We start from the raw sequence: 18,113 nt of genomic DNA on the forward strand, positions 1-18,113 counted from the left end.
AATGGCCACAAGAGGGACACAAGTCGCTATTCGGCTTGTCTCGGAATAACATGTATTGGTCACGAATATGGGGGCAGTTATAAGCATTAATAGTTGTGTGGTGCTAATTAGGTTATCATCGGTATGAAATCATGTCATCGGTAAAAATCTATATCACTGTTTCTGCAAAATGACTGACTTAAAATGTCATCAGGATGTCCTCACGGTTGTGAGTACACAATGTCATTGCTATGCTATCAGAATGACAAAACACTATGGTTGACGTCACCATATTCTCCCGGATACCCCATGACCAACTGTACCCACAATGCACCTCACTTCTTGCCCTGATTCAGTATCTTGACACTGTCCCTCCAGTAGACCACATACACCAGACCCGAGATGAACGTTGTGGACCCCGTCAGATACCTGTGATACAGACAACTTTGATTCATTTCATGGATATGTCACAATGATGCCTCAAATTTAGGTTTGGAAGTGTCAAGGATTGTTTCAGGATTGTGATGAAGAAAATATTTCCATATCAAATTCGAAATGTAACAACAAACTCAATATATTTAGCACCATTTAAATGCAACATTTCAACCTCAGGAGCAATTAAAATATTGATTTAAAAAAATGAAATATTGTTGCAGCGAAGATTGTGAGTGTTGAAGGGGTCAGTTGTGTGAGTTATGTTTAAAGCTGCTTTTAACAGTATTCCAGTTATATCACGGCATGTCAGCTTAATGTGTGAGGAAAGCCCGAAGTGATGCAGGTCTCAGACGTTAACCACTTCGGTGAAACCCACAAGCACTGGTATGGTGCTGACAAACCTAGAAACATCATTGGGGCGAACCGGGATATCGAACCCACAATCATAGGTTCCAAGGGACACAACTCTGCACACTGAATTGTGGCGCCTTAGACGACTGGGCCACCAGTGCCCCCCGGGTCAATTGGGACATGATACAGACAGCAATATTTCAATCATGTCGCACAACCAGAAGTACGATCCTTCAAGTATTCTGTCTGACTAGTAACAGTCTCTGCCATGATCACAACCTCTATCCCCTCCAACACTGCTCCATTAATAAGGATCATCCTTGATCGTCCAGGGTATTACATTTCCATTCTATTACGATGAACACCCTGGACCCATTCGCCATCATCCTTTGTTTCGGGTTCAATGTCAAAAGTGGTGTCCAATCAAATTATTATTCTTTCACTTTTGAAACAAGTGGTGACATCAGCAGTATTAGATTAGTCTTTTGTGCATCATCTAAAAAAATATATCCACAACTTCTAGTAACAAAATGACTTCCTTCCCCGATTCTTAGTACTGAGGATAACATCTTTTCCAGCTAAATGTTCTATGCCAAATATAGACCTATGCCAAACTCACGTTCAGATGAGGCAAGTTTGGCATAGGTCTATATTTGAAGTCACGGCCTCAGTTCACATTCTGATGAGGCAGCCCGTGAAGATCCGGGGTAGAATAGGTCTTCAGAAACCCATGCTTTCCTGTAAAAGGCGTCTATGCTTGTCGTAAGAGGTGACTAACAGGATCAGGTGGTCAGACTCGCTGACTTTGTTGATGCATGTCATGTCAAATTGTCAAAATAATATAAATCTATTATATTTTACTACCCATATGGGCAGCCTCGGTGACTTGGTTGATGCATGTCATCGATCCCAATTGTGTGGATCGATGCTCATTACGTCAATCTCTGAATTGTCTGGTCAAGACATGATTACTTACAGACCGCCGTCATACAGCTGGAATATTGCTGAGTGTGGCATTAAACAACAAACAAAAAAAAACAAATCAGATGAGGCATATTGATTGGTTATTGATTACAAGCTCATGTGTGAGAGATCTTGATTGATAAGTTAGTGATAAGACAGTGGGGCTTCTGAAACAAAGATAGCGTTAAATTGTTCCAGAGTATCGTAATATACTACTCAAAAGAAGTTAAGGATCACCTGATTTCCTTCATATTACTATAGTTAATCTCTTATGCCATGACAGATTAACTTTACCAATATGAAAGAATCGGATGATCCTTAACTTATTTTGAGTAGTATATATCATAACGGAATGAAGACGCTGGATAATCGAGGATAATCGAGGATGAGCAGGGAACTATTGTCCCCGGAAATCCAACTTGACTTACCATAGTCCCTGCAGCAGGGGATGGTCAACATAGCTGAAGACTGGCGCAGCCAAGGTGAAGGCCACGAGAGAAAGCTGAAATGCTGTGTTCCACTAGAAAATAAAACAGAAAGACGGATTAGAAATGAAGGATTAGAAATGGGCCCTTCTAGTTTGTACTTGCTACTTTCTTCCTCAGGTGAAAGATTCTGGCTCGCCTCGTCACCTTACAAGCATCAACCCATCCTAATCCTTGTCAAATATCCAACAGAAGTCTGAAAATGTTTACAGAAGTTCCCTACCTTGCTAATCAAAAATGGTTCCAACTTTGCTGAGACTAGAGTGACATCAAAATATCTTGATAATGTTTTCTGGAAAAAAGAGATAGAAAACTAAAATTAAAAACAAAAAGATCAAGAATTCTACCACTTACGAAAAATCTAAAAGCAAACATTCAAACAAACTGCAGCAGAGAACAAGCATCACCAGAAGATGACAAATCCCCCCCGCCAAAATAAAATCATCTGACCGTTATTTAAGTCCAACTCGATGAGAGATTTCTGTCTAATCTGTGTGTATACCATGGAATTGGGATTCGGAACCTATGACAGGTAAAACTTCCATTTCTATGTAATGTCAAACTTGTTGCCATGGAAATGGATAATATACAAATTGTAAAAATCCTTAAATAACAAAAGGCACCAGTCGACAACCTGGTCTTTGTGTGTGCACAGTTTCATGAAAGAATGCCCATTAGTTTTCGCGATATGGTTTGGACAAACACACCACTAAGAACAGAGTCAAAGTCAAAACTCGTTGCCATGAAAATGGAAACTATATAAATGATATAAATCCTTTAAAAGCAAAAGGGACCAGTCGACAACCTCACTATGCATGACACAGACTTACAAGAAACATTGTCCAAAAACAATATGGTGCTCCATATAAAGGTAACGCTATTTTTCAGGGCATTATCACTTGTAGGAGCTCAAAGTCTTCCATTAACTCCCCGACGAAGGAGGGCAGTTGAAAAGACAGAGGGCTTCTGCAAATGATGCGCTGGAGAATAGCGTTACTGTTATTATAGCTACAATGGATAGAATTAGTTATCAAATAAAAATATACAACAATATTGGTTTTGAAACATTTACTGAAATCAACACATAACAGATGTCACTGACCCACTTTTACAAATATGGAAACGTCATAGAACAAACCAGATGACGTCACGATTGAACGTGACGTCACTTATCCCTATCCTTTGACGTCACCTAACAACGGGCGTGAAAATGGCCCTTCGTCAAGCAATATGAGGGCATTATCAAGTTACAGTGGCCCACTCATTTCTGATAACGTGAGGGTGGTTTAATGAAAATTCTATCCATTTTAGATATAATATACAGTGAAACATAATTCATATTCAGGCAACTTGACTTAATAAATTTTAAATAGTTTCCCTATGTTATCATTACTTCCCTGCTCTTGGGCATTTGTGTTTACATATATGTGTACCTGTGTTTGAGAAAGTCCGGACTTCTGCCAGTTTCATAGCGCTACCCAATTGAAATGCCATGTCATAGTTTAAAAAGGATACCCCACTCAGACACAATATTGACTCCAATTTGACCAATCGTTGTTTTATTCCCATAATGCCAAGAGCAGGCAGGGCAACAACAAGTACCACTTTTAATGTGACTGGGAATCAAACCATCAACTTTCTGCTCTCTAACCAGACACTCTATCCATTACACCACTGAGGTAATATTCATGTTAATAAGATATTCAGCAAGTATGGTGAGTGAATTTACCATAAAGCCACTTAAAAAGATATCTGTTACATCACAGTGTGAGAGACCTGTGAAGATCCGGGGTAGAATAGGTCTTCAGCAACCCATGCTTGCCGTAAAAGGCGACTATGCTTATCCTAAGAGGCGTCTAACGGGATCGGGTGGTCTGTCTCGCTGACTTGGTTGATGCATGTCATCGAATTTAAATTGCGTGGATGTGATGCGATGCTCATGATGTCAGTCAGTGGATTGTCTGGTCCAGACTTGATTATTTACAAACCGCCGTCATATAGCTGTAATATTGCTGAGTCAGCGTTAAACAACAAACAAACAAACAAACAAAACACAGTGTGAAATCTTCTTATGGGATGAAAACACAAAGTTATGGGATTGGTGTTTGCAGGCGAAGGATCTAGAATAGGGTGAATCTGAGACTTGAAACCATAACAAGCAGATCCTGGCATGTTTAAGGGGCACAACTCTGCACAGGAAAAATCATTGCAAAATCATCATTGAAAGGTAAAAAACTAGAGTAAGTAGGTAGGATTTCTCACATCTAGACATCTAGTCAGTAATCTTTAAGCTACCATGAAACAAACAGAGTCAAACAAGTGTATGACAGTGTGAACCCCAGTCTGACCCCCATTGTCATCAACTTTTATAACAAGCATGAACATAATAAGGATGTTACTACTCACCGGAGGAGGCAGGGTGATGTATCTAAGGTAGAAGGCTGCAGCAATGAGAGCCACGTCCCGCCCTACTATTAATGCTGTCAGAGGCACTGAAACATCAACATGATCATATAAGTACTAATAAAAAAAAGTCAAACAACAAATTTTTTTCATATGACTATAGTTAATTCGTCATTACACATGAGAGATTACATGAGAGATTAACTATAGCCATTATAAAAAAGCGGGTGTTCTTAAACTTCTTTTGAGTAGAAAATAACATTCACTGGTATGGATATTAAGGGGAAACTCATGTATGCATACATCTTCCTGAGGCAAGGGAGTTAACTGACTTCAAAAATCCAGTTTCCACCCTTGACGAACTAGGCTGGAATTATGGAGTATTACTTTGGCTGTACGAAGGAGTCTAAGCATAGTCTAATCAAATACCATGGACATGGCAACTGCTGTGACGAATTTGTTCAATTGCGGCATTTTATCTTCATCTGGGCGTCGGCAGATATTTCCAAATCTTTCTGTGTTTTTTATAAAGGTGCTAAAGTGATCCGATGCACATTGGGAGGTGGTTGTCAGTGAGGGGAGGGGGCTGGGGGGACATAGAAGGGACATAACTCGAAATAAGATCGCTAAGATCAAGCCACTAAGATCAAGCCACTAAGATCAAGCCTAGTTCAGCAAGGGTGGCAACTGGACTTTTACAGTCAGTGGACTTTTACAGTCAGTTAACTCCCTTGCATCGGGAAGATGACATTTCTCTTGCAACCAAGTACAAGTTTCAGAAACTACATGTCATTATTATGCCACAACACAGTGGTTGGAATTAAAAATATTGCATGGCTACCTTCCGGACCCACAGCCTTTAGAAGCTGCAGACCCTGACTAAAATGTTAAGGCCCAGTAAAATATATGCAGCAAATTGTGACAAATAAGTCGACACATAAATTTACTGCAGGCTATAAGGACCCATACAAGTTTGAAACTATTGGCCCAACATGGATCTACCTACCTTCGGGCAGGTGCTTATTTCAAACACTGCCAGAACATGTATATTTTTAATTACATTTGAGGCACTTGAACTTGACACAAGTAAAAGTTGAGCAGAGACCATTCTAGACCCTGTTTGAAATGAGTGAGTGAGTGAGCTGGGTTTAACACCGCTTTTAACATTATTCCAGTTATATCCCGGCGTGTCAGCTTAATTTTGGAGGAAAGCCCAAAGTGATGCAGGTCTCAGACGTTTACCACTTCAGTGAAACCCACGAGCACAGGCATGGTGCTGACAAATCTAGAAACATAATCGGGGCGAACCAGGATTCGAACCCACAATCATAGGTTTCTGGCGTGTCCAAGGGACGAAACTCTGCACAGCGAATCGCGGCGCCTTAGACGACTGGGCCACCCGTGCCCCCTGTTTGAAATGAATACAAGCATTGGTGAATACAGTTGGTATTTACAAGGTATAAGGTTGACCGACGTCAGTGTTAGAACCAGGACACTGACAAGTATTTTGTCGGCCATGGGATCTAAGGCGGAACCCAGGATGGAGTTTTGATTCTTGAAGTTTCTGGCAATGTAACCATCCAGCTGAAAAAGATTAAAACCAGAGTGAATAATGATTCAAAAGGGAAAGAAGAAACATGGCATGTACAGGGTCAATATTGTATTTGAATCAACATTTCGGGGGATTCTTGAACATCTAAGGGACACAACACTGCACAGCTTTAGGCAACTGGAACATTTGTGCCACTAGTCAAAAATGAAATCAACATGTCCAGTGGAGACATATTGCAGCAAAGCTCAGAAAAGGGGATAATTTGTTTGTTTCAGGGGCCAACGAGAAGCGATTCTTTTGGTCCACTTCTTTTTCTTATTTTACTGTTCACCAAAAACTTGATTTTGTAAACATCCTTTACAACCTTTTTCAAGCTGAATTTGTCCTTCTCTTTCTTGTCTTTGTTAATTCAAAGATGTAAATGGCTGCATGAATGTCTTTGATTACTTAAAATGGTTCTTAAAGATTTTCATGCAACTTACCAAATCACTGACGCCAGCAAAAGCAAAGAGTCCTAGTGCCCACTCAAAGTTCTCACTCATTACCATGTATCCAAGAAATGGCGCCGATAACATACGTCCCACTGTCAGCAAGTTTGGAATTGTGTAAATGTTCTCCTTCTGAAAACGTTTCTCCGATATTTATAATATAATAAAATACTGTGTACAACAATATTCATTTTAATTGACAAAAAGGTTAGTTTCGCACAACTAAATAACATTATCATGATCAATGGTTTGAAGAAAATAATTTGATTTGTACAGCATGAAATCAAGTCATTACAATCAGTAGCATAAAATATCAATAAAACATGTTTGTTTTGTTTGTCTGTTGTTTAATACCTCATTCAGCAATATTCCAGCTATATGACGGCAGTCTGTAAATAATCGAGTCTGGACCAGACAATCCAGTGATTGACATTATGAGCATCGATCCATGCAATTGGGATCGATGACATGTTTCAACCAGGTCAGGGAGCCTGACCACCCGATCCCGTTAATCGCCTCTTATGACAAGCACACATGAGTGAGTGAGTGAGTTGGGTTTAACGCCGCTTTTAACAGTATTCCAGTTATATCACAGCGTGTCAGCTTAATGTGGGAGGAAAGCCCATAGTGATGCAGGTCTCAGACGTTTACCACTTTGGTGAAACCCACGAGCACGGGTATGGTGCTGACAAACATAGAAACATAATCGGGGCGAACCGGGATTCGAACCCACAATCATAGGTTTCTGGAGTTCCCAAGGGAGGCAACTCTGCAAAGCGAATCGCAGCGCCTTAGACGACTGGGCTACACGTGCTCCCCAGGCACACATGAACTGTTAATACTGACTAAATGATATCAACTTATTCTCGTTAGAACAAGCCAACCAATGTATACAAACCAAAATTTAATAATCTGGTAATCTGGTAGTGCATATGACAACTTAGATCAATCAACATCTGTGCATATGTGTTATAGCAAGGTCTTTTGAAAGATGCCCACCCAGGGTTAGAACTTAAGACTAGAGGTCTTGTACAAATTCCTGCGGGCTAAAGTACTGTCGGAAATGCTAGAAAAGTACTTTTCTGGTTTCATTTAATAAATACGAGTCATAGGATTGTAAAAAAACATTTATCAAAATAACGCAAATTGCTCTATATCTAGCCTGTCCTAACTGACATTGTGATTACCCTTAAAATGTACTTTTACAGGTAAAATGATGATAAACTTAGAAAATATTCGTGTGTTGTCATGCATGTATGAAACGGCCTATAACCTGAGGTAATTACCCGACACCTGTCCCGAGGTGATGACCTCACACCGTCCCGTGCATTCTCCCAGGTGCAAATGTCACCGAGTTGGGGGTGGTCTCAAAATATTGCCGTTATTGTACTTAATTGACATGCGTTGATGGGGTAGCAGTTTAGGATATGTACTGCATTATATTTTCTTGGAAACATGATGGAATAGTTAAAAGCTATGAAACGAGATGAGCATTGAAAGGTTGTGGTTTTGGAATCAAGAAGTATTTGTTGTTCTACAGATGGTTTCTTGAGGTAGCATTTATGTCCGCTGATGACGTATATGAATCTGTACTTTTGAATGTTGTGTTATGTCTTGCCACCAACCCTTTACCAAGATGGGCACAACAGGGTTAAGCTCACAATGTCTGACTGGCGTACATAAGACAACGTGACCGTGTTGCGCCGCCAGCACATATGTCTTGTACTTTAGTGGTTTCTCATTTAGCCGAATTTTCTCCATGAGTTGAACTTTTGTTTCATATGGTCTGGTGTCGACAATGTCATATATTCCTGTATGGTCGCCTTCAAACTACTCATGGTCGGCGCGACAGTATCTGATTCCCGGACGTTATATTAACTGGCGTTATCCATGACAGTGACACTGACGTTGTTAAAAATGGGCAATAGCTGAAGTTCCAACCAGTCTATGAACACATCACCTCCTATAATTTCCTCATGAAAATCATCAGTTTTCTTTTTCACCCTGAAAACTAGCACATATCCATCAATAAGCCCCATATCATGGGTTGCGGCGTGCAAAAGAATGACGCGATTACCTTTACCTCATGGTACCATGGGTGCTTTTTGTCCATCTGCCGATAGCCACATGTACCCAGTGGAATGATTGATCAAGGTAAATTATCTGGACGCCCTGACTGTGATAGTTATGAATGGTCCGGAGATAATGTCACCTCATGATAGGATGGAATATGTTGATGGTCATCGCCACGCGCAGTGTATTGAAATCCCATCTCTTGGAGAGCAATAGTCGGGGAAACATTAATTGTATCTTTAATTTCCTCCCAAATTCTACTACAAGTCAGGGTAACCTTCTGCCCATAAAGCTTGTTCACTATACGCCTAATCACCCTGTATCAAAGCTGTCTAATATCTTTTTACGTCCCAGTTTTGTTATTGAGACCACCCCTGTACCTGTTTTTTTATATTTATCATACTATTAACTTGATGGTGTGAATTGAAAACCCCATAGCTTGGGCAGTTTGGTAATTCACCCTATCTAAATTAATGGTTCCTCTCTATCTCTCTAAAGTGTAAAGAACTTGTATACATTTCCTAGTACTCCATGTTGTGTACCATGGTTATGGCTATGCAAGTGTAATGTAACATGCATCATGGGAGCAGTGTTGACAAAACAAACGCAGTGTCATTTTGTTATTTAAGAAGATGCACATCTAGAATTTTCTCCAAATGATTTTAGTGTGTGGATTAGATGTTTTATGTAGACTTCATTGTTATCATTATAATGGAGTCAATTGCGCATATTTCAATAGTCCGTTTTAGACTGCCATCATTCTAATTAGAATTAATGTGAACTTCCTGTTTTCATTCGAATTTGTCTCCTGTAAACTTATCGATAGGACTCCTTGTGACTGAAATACCTCAAACAACAGGTAGGTTGATCGTTATTTAAATTACAACAGTCTGTGAAACATTCTATCTATATTTAACAGGCAAAAAACATTTTCTAGCATTTCCGACAGAGGGCATTTCTTCTTTACCATGTTTATCGAGGCTAGTAAAGCTTTTGAGTTTAGTTCTAACCCTGGATATATATATATATATATATATATATATATATATATATATATATATATATATATATATATATATATATACATCAAAGACATCCATGACATGATGGAAATCAACTCCAAGAAACCATGTCCCCTTGGCCCCCTGAATGAACCATGCATGTTACTAGAGATTGTACAATAAAAGGGGCAGTAGGCTTATAATAATTTTGGGGGATTTGTATATGCTTTGTATGTGAGCTATGAATATACCGCTGAAGAGGTTGTTGCTTCTTTCGGTTGTTTCCCAGCACCACTGTTTATGTTTTTACATAAAACATTAACTTTTAATCTTCTCCAATCGGTGCCGGACTGTTTGTGAAGAATGTTCGATATCACAGACACATTTGTCTCATTTCTCCGACATAGAAGTGATGCAAAGTTTCTCTGAACACTGACATTAGCTGCCTGCATGATATTGTTGGAGACCGAGACATGGTTCCGTTTATTTCCAGACTTTTGTTTTGCGTGTGAGTAGGGACCACGGTCAACGTGAAATAAACTCGCATTTCGACAGTTTGTGATGAGTTTGAAGTTCGAACGTCCAGTAAGTGTACATATATTGGGAACACCACATCTTTTCAGAATTATTGATGAATACATCCTTTCAGAGCATCGACTACAAAAAGGTAACACAGATGACATGGGCATTTCACACATAAAACCACGAAAATCAGCTGCATGTTTGGCAAATACACGCCTCAAGGGCGCAGCCATTTTGAAAATAATCTTTAAAACTAATTCAGCACCAAAATTCCACAGATATTGTTATATTTGCTCATAATACCTCCCTCTATATCCTAAAATAATTATTAAGAGATTACATATAGCTGTTGCTGCAAATAAATGTTGTCTTATCATTACTGTAGCTGATCCGATTATCTTAGACTGTTTAGAGATTAACAGCCGGCTTCACGGAAGGCCATAGCGCACCTGCTTGTCGTGATCGATCGCGACGTGGATATGTTTATTGACAAAAGGGTTAAACTTGAAACCCGGACACGTTGACAGAACCTAACACTCTGTAGCATGTACAGACGATTGAAGATGGCGACTGAGAGTGGAAGTAAGATTGAGGTAAGAACTCGACCATTCGATTTGTTGACAGCCAGAGCCTCGAGACGGCTGACCCGTTATTATTGCGTGACAGGTGCTTGGAGTGGCACATATATATATATATATGTCTAGAGTAAGATTGATATTGATTTCGACCCAAACGCGTATTTCGGTGAATAGAAATTTAATATCCAATGCCACAAGGCGAATACCAACACTGTGGATGTATGCCGCAAGTTGTACTTGTATATTATGAAATTGTGTGAAATTATTAATAGAAAGTCTACTGAAAGTGATTTCGAGCATTTTAGCATGACTTTCAGTAGACTTTCTATAGTCTTTAATACAATTCATAATTGTTTGCTTTTGACAAATCTTTTTTTTTTTTTTTTGTATTATATTTCAATTAGATTCTATTTCTCTCATCTAAGGATGAATTTCAGCTTTGGTCTTTAGTATTGGCTTATTACCTGTTATCAGTCTTTGTCCACAATATAAGATAGCTGCGCAATAATTCATAAAGAACAATGAAGAACGAAATGTGGTTTATTTCATGATTTAACATTTTTCCACCATGACATCATTTCTGGAGGGCAGTCAGGTTGCCTAGTGGTTAAAGCATTCGCTCGTCACGCCGAAGACCTGGGTTCGATTCCCGACATGGGTTCAATGTGTGAAGCCTATTTCTGGTGTCCCCCTTCATGATATTGCTGGAATATTGCTAAAAGCGGCGTAAAACCATACTCACTCACTCATTCCTGGAGATTGGAACATGTGCTTGCAACTTGATGCACTGTATATATGGTGACATTATTTTTGAGAGAGGAGTGTCTAGTGAGTCGTTCCCCATAGACGTAGCTGGGCAACGCAGATAAATATTATGCCCTGAACGATCGCATCTCAAAGCTGGGGAGGCCCCTTATGGGTTATTTTCCCTGCAGTGTACATGTATTATTTTACTCCCACTCGTCATTTATTTCTTAATTAATTGCTGATATAGCGTGTGTGTGGTTATGGGAAGGTGTCTCTTAATAGTAATCTATTTGAGGGGATTGTCAAGTGGGGTTCAGATAACACTGTGAGCTAACCAGGAAGTCATCTTTCATGCCAGTCATTATTAGTAAAGGTAAAACGAAATATGAACAGGATCAAAGGTCTATATGTGAGCTTATCCATCTGTTATATTTGTTCATGGTGTTAACATTGAACATTACAAATGTAGTTTTTTTTTAAATATAAAAAAGTCAGTTTGTGAAAAATCTGTAAGAAGTCAAGAAATTTGAACATTGATATGATCTGTAGTACAATGATAGGTTAAGATTTATTCATGCCAGTAATGAGAGACAATAAATATACCGTATTCGACGCAATATGCCCCCGCTCTAATAAGCGTCCTGGGCGATATTTGCTAATACATTGGCTAGTGAACAATCCCAATTTGCACCCCTTCCGATTGATCAATATACACAAGACTTATTAACTCAAGTATAATACGCACTCGTGTGTTATATGCACCCTTAATTATGGGCAATTAAATTTTGGGAAAATATATTTGTCGTACATAAACATTTCAGGCTGTCAGCATAAACAACAAAATATTCTTTCAACTCTGTTTTTTTCACCAAAATGATATTCTAATAAGAGCCCACTATTTCTAATTTTGAGAGCGCCCTGGGCACTGATTACGTCAAATACAGTATGTGTTAATATAATTTGTACCAATTCAAACTTTAGGAAAAAAATAAAACCACAACAAAACCAAGAGAATTTAATCTCATTGACATGTATAAGACCATAATGTAACTTGGATTTATTCATGGAAGGTGAATTACCGTATTCGACGTAATAAGCGCCCAGGGCCCTCTCAAAATTAGAAATAGGGGGCTCTTATTAGAATATTATTTTGGTGAAAAAAAAACAGAGTTGAGAGATAAATTTTGTGGTTTATGCTGACAGCCTGAAATGTTTATGTACGACAGATATATTTTTCCAGAATTTCATTGCCCATAATTAAGGATGCATATAATACACGAGTGCGTATTGTAACCGAATAAATAAGTCTTGTGTACATTGATCAATCGGAAGGGGTGCCAATTGGGATTGTTCACTAGCCAATATATTAGCAAATATCGCCGTCGTCTCTTATTAGAGCGGGGCGCTTATTACGTCGAATACGGTATTAAAAAAATAGTGTTTATTTTTTTTAAAGAATCTTCATTTTCATTTGAGAAAAAATGGCAAAGAGCAGTGTAGAATCATACTCACTCACTCTGCCTGCATTTGCTTACAGAATACTGATGCAAATTGTGACATTGCACCTGTAGTGAAAATGTTAGTTTTGCCAATTACTCAGCCATTTTTGCGTGCATCGTTATGAAATTTACGATGCAGTAAGTACCGCAGAGTCTTGTTAATCCGACACTCGTTATTCCGACGATCGGCTTTAATTCGAGACTAATGATACGAACCAGTTATATCACTGCTATTTAGACCAGTTAATCCGACAGTTTGCAATACGACACCTATTTTGCAATGGATTGCTGAAATCATTCTTTAATCTGTCTCGTTATCCGACACAGTGATCAATTTCCTTAGTAGTCATCTGACTGCTACAACACAGCTGGTTTGTTCCCAAAGTGTCTACACTTTTATCAAAACAATTTATAAGGGGTTAATTTATAACGATACAGCAAGGTCACGGTACGATACGTATCTCAATACATACACAACGATACAATAAGTATATCTACGGCCATCTTCCCGAGGCAAGAGCGTTAACTGACTTTAAAAGTCCAGTTTCCACCCTTGCCGAACTAGGCTGGTATGACTGGACTCGATTGTTGCGCCACCAGTGGCTATTACCAATTATGTCCCTTTTAAGGCTCGCCTATGGACCAATCAGATTCCACCTCTCGTATCATTTGCGTTGGCTTCACTTAAAAAGGTGGCGCCCAGTCAGGACGATCTGATTGATAATCAAAATCTATATTGTGATAAAACGGGTCTTACATCGCAAAATGCATCAAATCACATGAGCACCTTGATTAAAAACATGAAAGGATTTGGAAAATATCTGCTGACAACGAATTGGCGATGCACATGCTTTGCAAATCCTGCAATCGATCAAAATCTGCATGACAGTTTACGAACCGGATTTCGATTTCGGTGCACGATTTTGATTGGACTATGCATAGACTCGTCAGTCCAGACAAAACGTATTTCCATAATACCAGCCTAGTTCGGCAAGGATGGAAACTGGACTTCTATAGTCAGTTAATTCCTTTGCCTCTGGAAGATGATTTACGGCAAATTGCTAGAAACTTCTTGAATATAAATATTTCGGAGCATATTCTAAATGAAAAGCTAGCTGTAGACAAGTTTCGTAGCTGCTATTTTAAGTAGTGATTTTTGTTATTGATATCATGAGCATCAATCCACGCATTTGGGAAACGATGACATGCATCAACCAAGTCAGTGAGCCTGACCACCTGATCCCATTAGTCGCCTCTTACGACAAGCATAGTCGCCTTTTACGGCAAGCAAAAGACCTATTGTACCCTGGATTGAAGTATTCTAACTTCTTCCACATCCAGGTCATGTTCGCAACTATAGGTCTGGCAATGTGTTCTTGCTAAAACATATTGAAAATATGGTTGACCACTACGTTATGCTGAAGTTTGCATTCAAAACCTGGATTTTGAGAGAATTTGACATTAAAATTTAACCATACATTTTTTTAGTGATTTTGCATTGAAAGAATTAGTCATCTTCCCGAGGCAAGTATGTTAACTGACTGTAAAAGTCCAGTTTCCACCCTTGCCTAACTAGGCTGGAATTTCCAGACTGGATCATAGCATCACCAGTGACAAGTTATGTCCCTTCCTTGTCCCTCCTGTTGACCAATCAGATTCCACCGCTCATATCACTTGCATTTGCTTCAAACAAAATGGTGGTACCCAGTCAAGATGATCTGATCAATAATCAAAATCTATATAATGATAAAAAAAGGTGTTACTCCGCAAAGTGCATCAAATTACTAAAGAACATGAAAACATTTGCATAATATCTGTCCAAGTCCAGTTGGCGGTACACATGCTTTGCAAATCCTACAATTGACCGAAATCGGCACGTTGATATCCATGTTGTTTACATACCAGACATCTAATTTCTTACGCGATTTTGATTGGACTATGCATAGACTTGTTTGTCAAGCCAAAATGTAACTCCATTATCCCAGCCTAGTTTGGCAAAGGTGGAAATTGGACTTTTATAGTCACTTAACTCTCGGGAATCAGTTCACCCCAACTATTTAATGAAACATGCTTCCAACATGCAGTCAAGCAAATCTCGTTACAAAGTTTGTTTCTTTTTTTTTGAGTGTATAATACTTTATGTAGAAGCATGGTCAATTTGAAACTTGTAAGGACTACCTCATTACAGCCTAAAATGTTTTGAACCAGTGACCATGACCTTCACCTACTGAACGCCTCTGACAGATATACCATGTTCACTGTTTGGGGACTTGAGGGGCAGATGTTTTTTCAGGGTCATTGGAAAAGGCAACTTCACTAATAATCAGGAAGATCCTCATGTCTTTAACATGTTTCACAAAGGTTTGAGATAATGGCTTAATAATCATGGTTGCTAAAGAAAAACATATTACAACATGTACAATGAGGTTTTTGCAGCAGCGCAACTTAAACGGGGGAAGGTCAGGATAAAAGTTATTTTGTCCGCATCATAAATATTGGTGAACATATCTAAAACATTTGGACAGGAAGTAAACAGCTGAACTCTTTCATTGCAGACCTGAAATAAGACCGTGGAAGCTGTAGCCTTATTTATATTGGGAAATTCAGGGCATTTGTGGATTAGCAGTATTAACTGGAATTAAACAAGAATGTATAGATGTTTGTTCCACTGAAGTCTAACAGAATGAATCACTAATTGATAATCTTTTTCACACACTACGTCGGTCTTAGGAGACCAATTGTATTGACTGCCTGGTCGTTATGGAAATATACTAATGAATCATTGAAAAACATGGTGGTCCTATTCATAAATTGAAGTTGGTGATGTGGTTCATTATTTGTTGAATCGAGGTCTGTTACGTAAGTGTTGTGTACAAAATGGAAGATAATATTGTGGTTGTAAGTATAAATTTTAGTTAATTGATGAAGCAGAGAATGAGTTGGATTGTCTTGTTTTGTATGTTAATGTCACTGTACTGTATACAGCTAGTGTTCCTGTGTTGGTCGTGTTATGCCCTGCCTCTGCTTTTATATTGTTTAGTGCTAATGTTGGCATGGTATGGATGTTTTTGGGAATCGGCATTGAGTTTAAACATTAAATATCGGTTTAAACATGCCCCGCCACGAAGTGGAAGAGAATATGGGAATGGTGCTTTCTGTCTATCTGTCACATTCATTTCCAGAGCAGAACTAAAAAAAGATCTAGCTATTTTAACCAAATTTTGCACACAGGAAGGTCTAGTGGTGAACTCAAGCCTTTTGATAGTTTGGGATTTTTAATTTTTTTTTAGAGTTTTCATGGCAGCGACTTTGACTGGAAATGGTGGTAGTGCTACTTTGCGGAGCAGATTTTGAAAACTGTGCAATATTTCTTCACCAAACTTGGCACATAGATAGGTCTAGTGGTAAACTGGTACCTTTTGATAGTTTGGGAATTTTGAAAATTTAATTTACGAGTTTCCATAGCAACAACTTTGTTGGTAGTTCTCGTTTTTGGAGCAGATCTTGAATTCCGTGCAACTTGTACAATATTTCTTGAACACAACCAAACATGTCATATTGGCGGGGGATATGAATATTTCATGCATGTTATTACTTGTTATTACTTCATGACTGATTAACAAGTGCTTTTCTTTTCCTTCAGAACGGCCTTGTGGATGGGCAAGAATGCTATCAATATGACCCCGAGATTCTGAAACTGATAGATTTTTCTGAGTCTCTCGCCCAGTACAAGCCTCCAGTCTCCCCGGCACATCCTGGGGACAATCTGGTGATGCGGCCCCTGTGTTTAGCAGACTACGATAAAGGTGAGAACAGAGAACCCTTGTAGACCGGACACTTCACATTCCAGCGACGTCACATGCATAATGCTTGATTTATCCTGGTCATGATTATTGGAATAAAAGACTAATGAAATTAGTCTACACTTGGGCTTTGGACCAGTTGCTTTAGTCACAGTCTGCTTAAGGAGAAGAGAGTTCTGATTGGTTTATCTCTGAGGCTACGATCGCAGATTGTACTGTCTTGAACAGTCAGTGGCTCTCTCTGACAGTTTCCTTGGGGCATGTATGGAAATGGAAAAAGGTACACCACAGGGTGTAGGTTGGCTGATTTGGTAAAGAAGGCCTTGTGGTCAGTTGCAAGTACATCATGAGGTTACCTAGGGTCTATATTCCTGTATGTGTGTCCTGCCCATGTGTCTTAGCACATATTACTGCAGCACTGTAGTAGTATAAACCTCCATCACCGACAGCCTCTGTGGTCTAGTGGACAGAGCGTCTGCCCGGATGGCCTCTGTGGTCTAGTGAACAGAGCGTCTGCCCGGACAGCCTCTGTGGTTTAGTGGAAAGAGCGTCTATCTGGACTGCCTCCGTGGTTTAGTGCATACTGTGGTCTAGTGGATAGAACGTCTGCCTGGACCGCCTCCATGGTTTAGTGGAAAGAGCATCTGCCTGGACCGCCTCCATGGTCTAGTGGATAGAGTATCTACCCAGATGGCCTCTGTGGTCTAGTGGATAGAGCGTCTGCCCGGACTGCCTCTGTGGTCTAGTGGATAGTGCGTCTGCCAAGACTGCCTCTGTGGTCTAGTGGATAGAGCGTCTGCCCGGACTGCCTCTGTGGTCTAGTGGATAGTGCGTCTGCCAAGACTGCCTCTGTGGTCTAGTGGATAGAGCGTCTGCCCAGAATAGCTCTGTGGTCTAGTGGATAGAGCGTCTGCCCTGATCGCCTCCGTAGTCTGGTGGATAGAGCGTATGCCTGGACTGCCTCTGTGAATAGAGCATCTGCCCGGACCACCTGTGTGGTATGGTGGATAGAGCGTCTACCTGGAGAGTGGAGATAGGTGGTTAAGACCCTGTGTCATACCAAACGAAGGTACTTGTTACCCGGCCGGGCGTCCAGCATTAAGAGGATACAAAAAGAACTGGTCGGCTGGAATCAGTACAATGTGTCTGAGTGGGTGGCCCATATTAAACTGTGGCATGGTATCTTGGTGGGCAAGCACTAAAAAATCAGGCACAAATCCAGACAAGACCAAGC

General features: G+C 39.7%; 2 protein-coding genes across 3 annotated transcripts in view; one reads left to right on the forward strand and one right to left on the reverse strand.

Moving 5' to 3' along the window:
* LOC139441998 (cardiolipin synthase (CMP-forming)-like) lies at positions 1-10,689 on the reverse strand. Of its 2 annotated transcripts, none has more exons than XM_071222750.1 (7): positions 10,633-10,689; positions 6,651-6,788; positions 6,071-6,200; positions 4,620-4,705; positions 2,437-2,505; positions 2,157-2,248; positions 1-408 (listed from the first exon to the last, which is right to left on the reverse strand). In XM_071222750.1, the coding sequence occupies exons 2-7, from the start codon at positions 6,741-6,743 to the stop codon at positions 315-317; spliced, it is 564 nt and encodes a 187-aa protein (XP_071078851.1). In that variant the 5' UTR covers positions 6,744-6,788; positions 10,633-10,689; the 3' UTR covers positions 1-314. The 2 variants fall into 2 exon arrangements, with proteins under 2 accessions (XP_071078851.1, XP_071078850.1); XM_071222749.1 differs by lacking the exon at positions 10,633-10,689 and adding an exon at positions 9,982-10,485.
* The window catches only part of LOC139441999 (glucosamine 6-phosphate N-acetyltransferase-like), a 22,394-nt gene continuing 14,968 nt past the window's right edge, over positions 10,688-18,113 (forward strand). Inside the window, exons 1-2 of the mRNA XM_071222751.1 lie at positions 10,688-10,845; positions 16,720-16,882. Of these exons, the coding sequence (XP_071078852.1) occupies positions 10,798-10,845; positions 16,720-16,882 (211 nt within the window). The 5' untranslated portion in view covers positions 10,688-10,797. The remainder of the gene's footprint in view (positions 10,846-16,719; positions 16,883-18,113) is intronic.

This window comes from Haliotis cracherodii, unplaced genomic scaffold (assembly GCF_022045235.1).
Source record: "Haliotis cracherodii isolate W230 unplaced genomic scaffold, xgHalCrac1.p SCAF_5, whole genome shotgun sequence".
Taxonomy (NCBI): Eukaryota; Metazoa; Mollusca; class Gastropoda; order Lepetellida; family Haliotidae; genus Haliotis; species Haliotis cracherodii.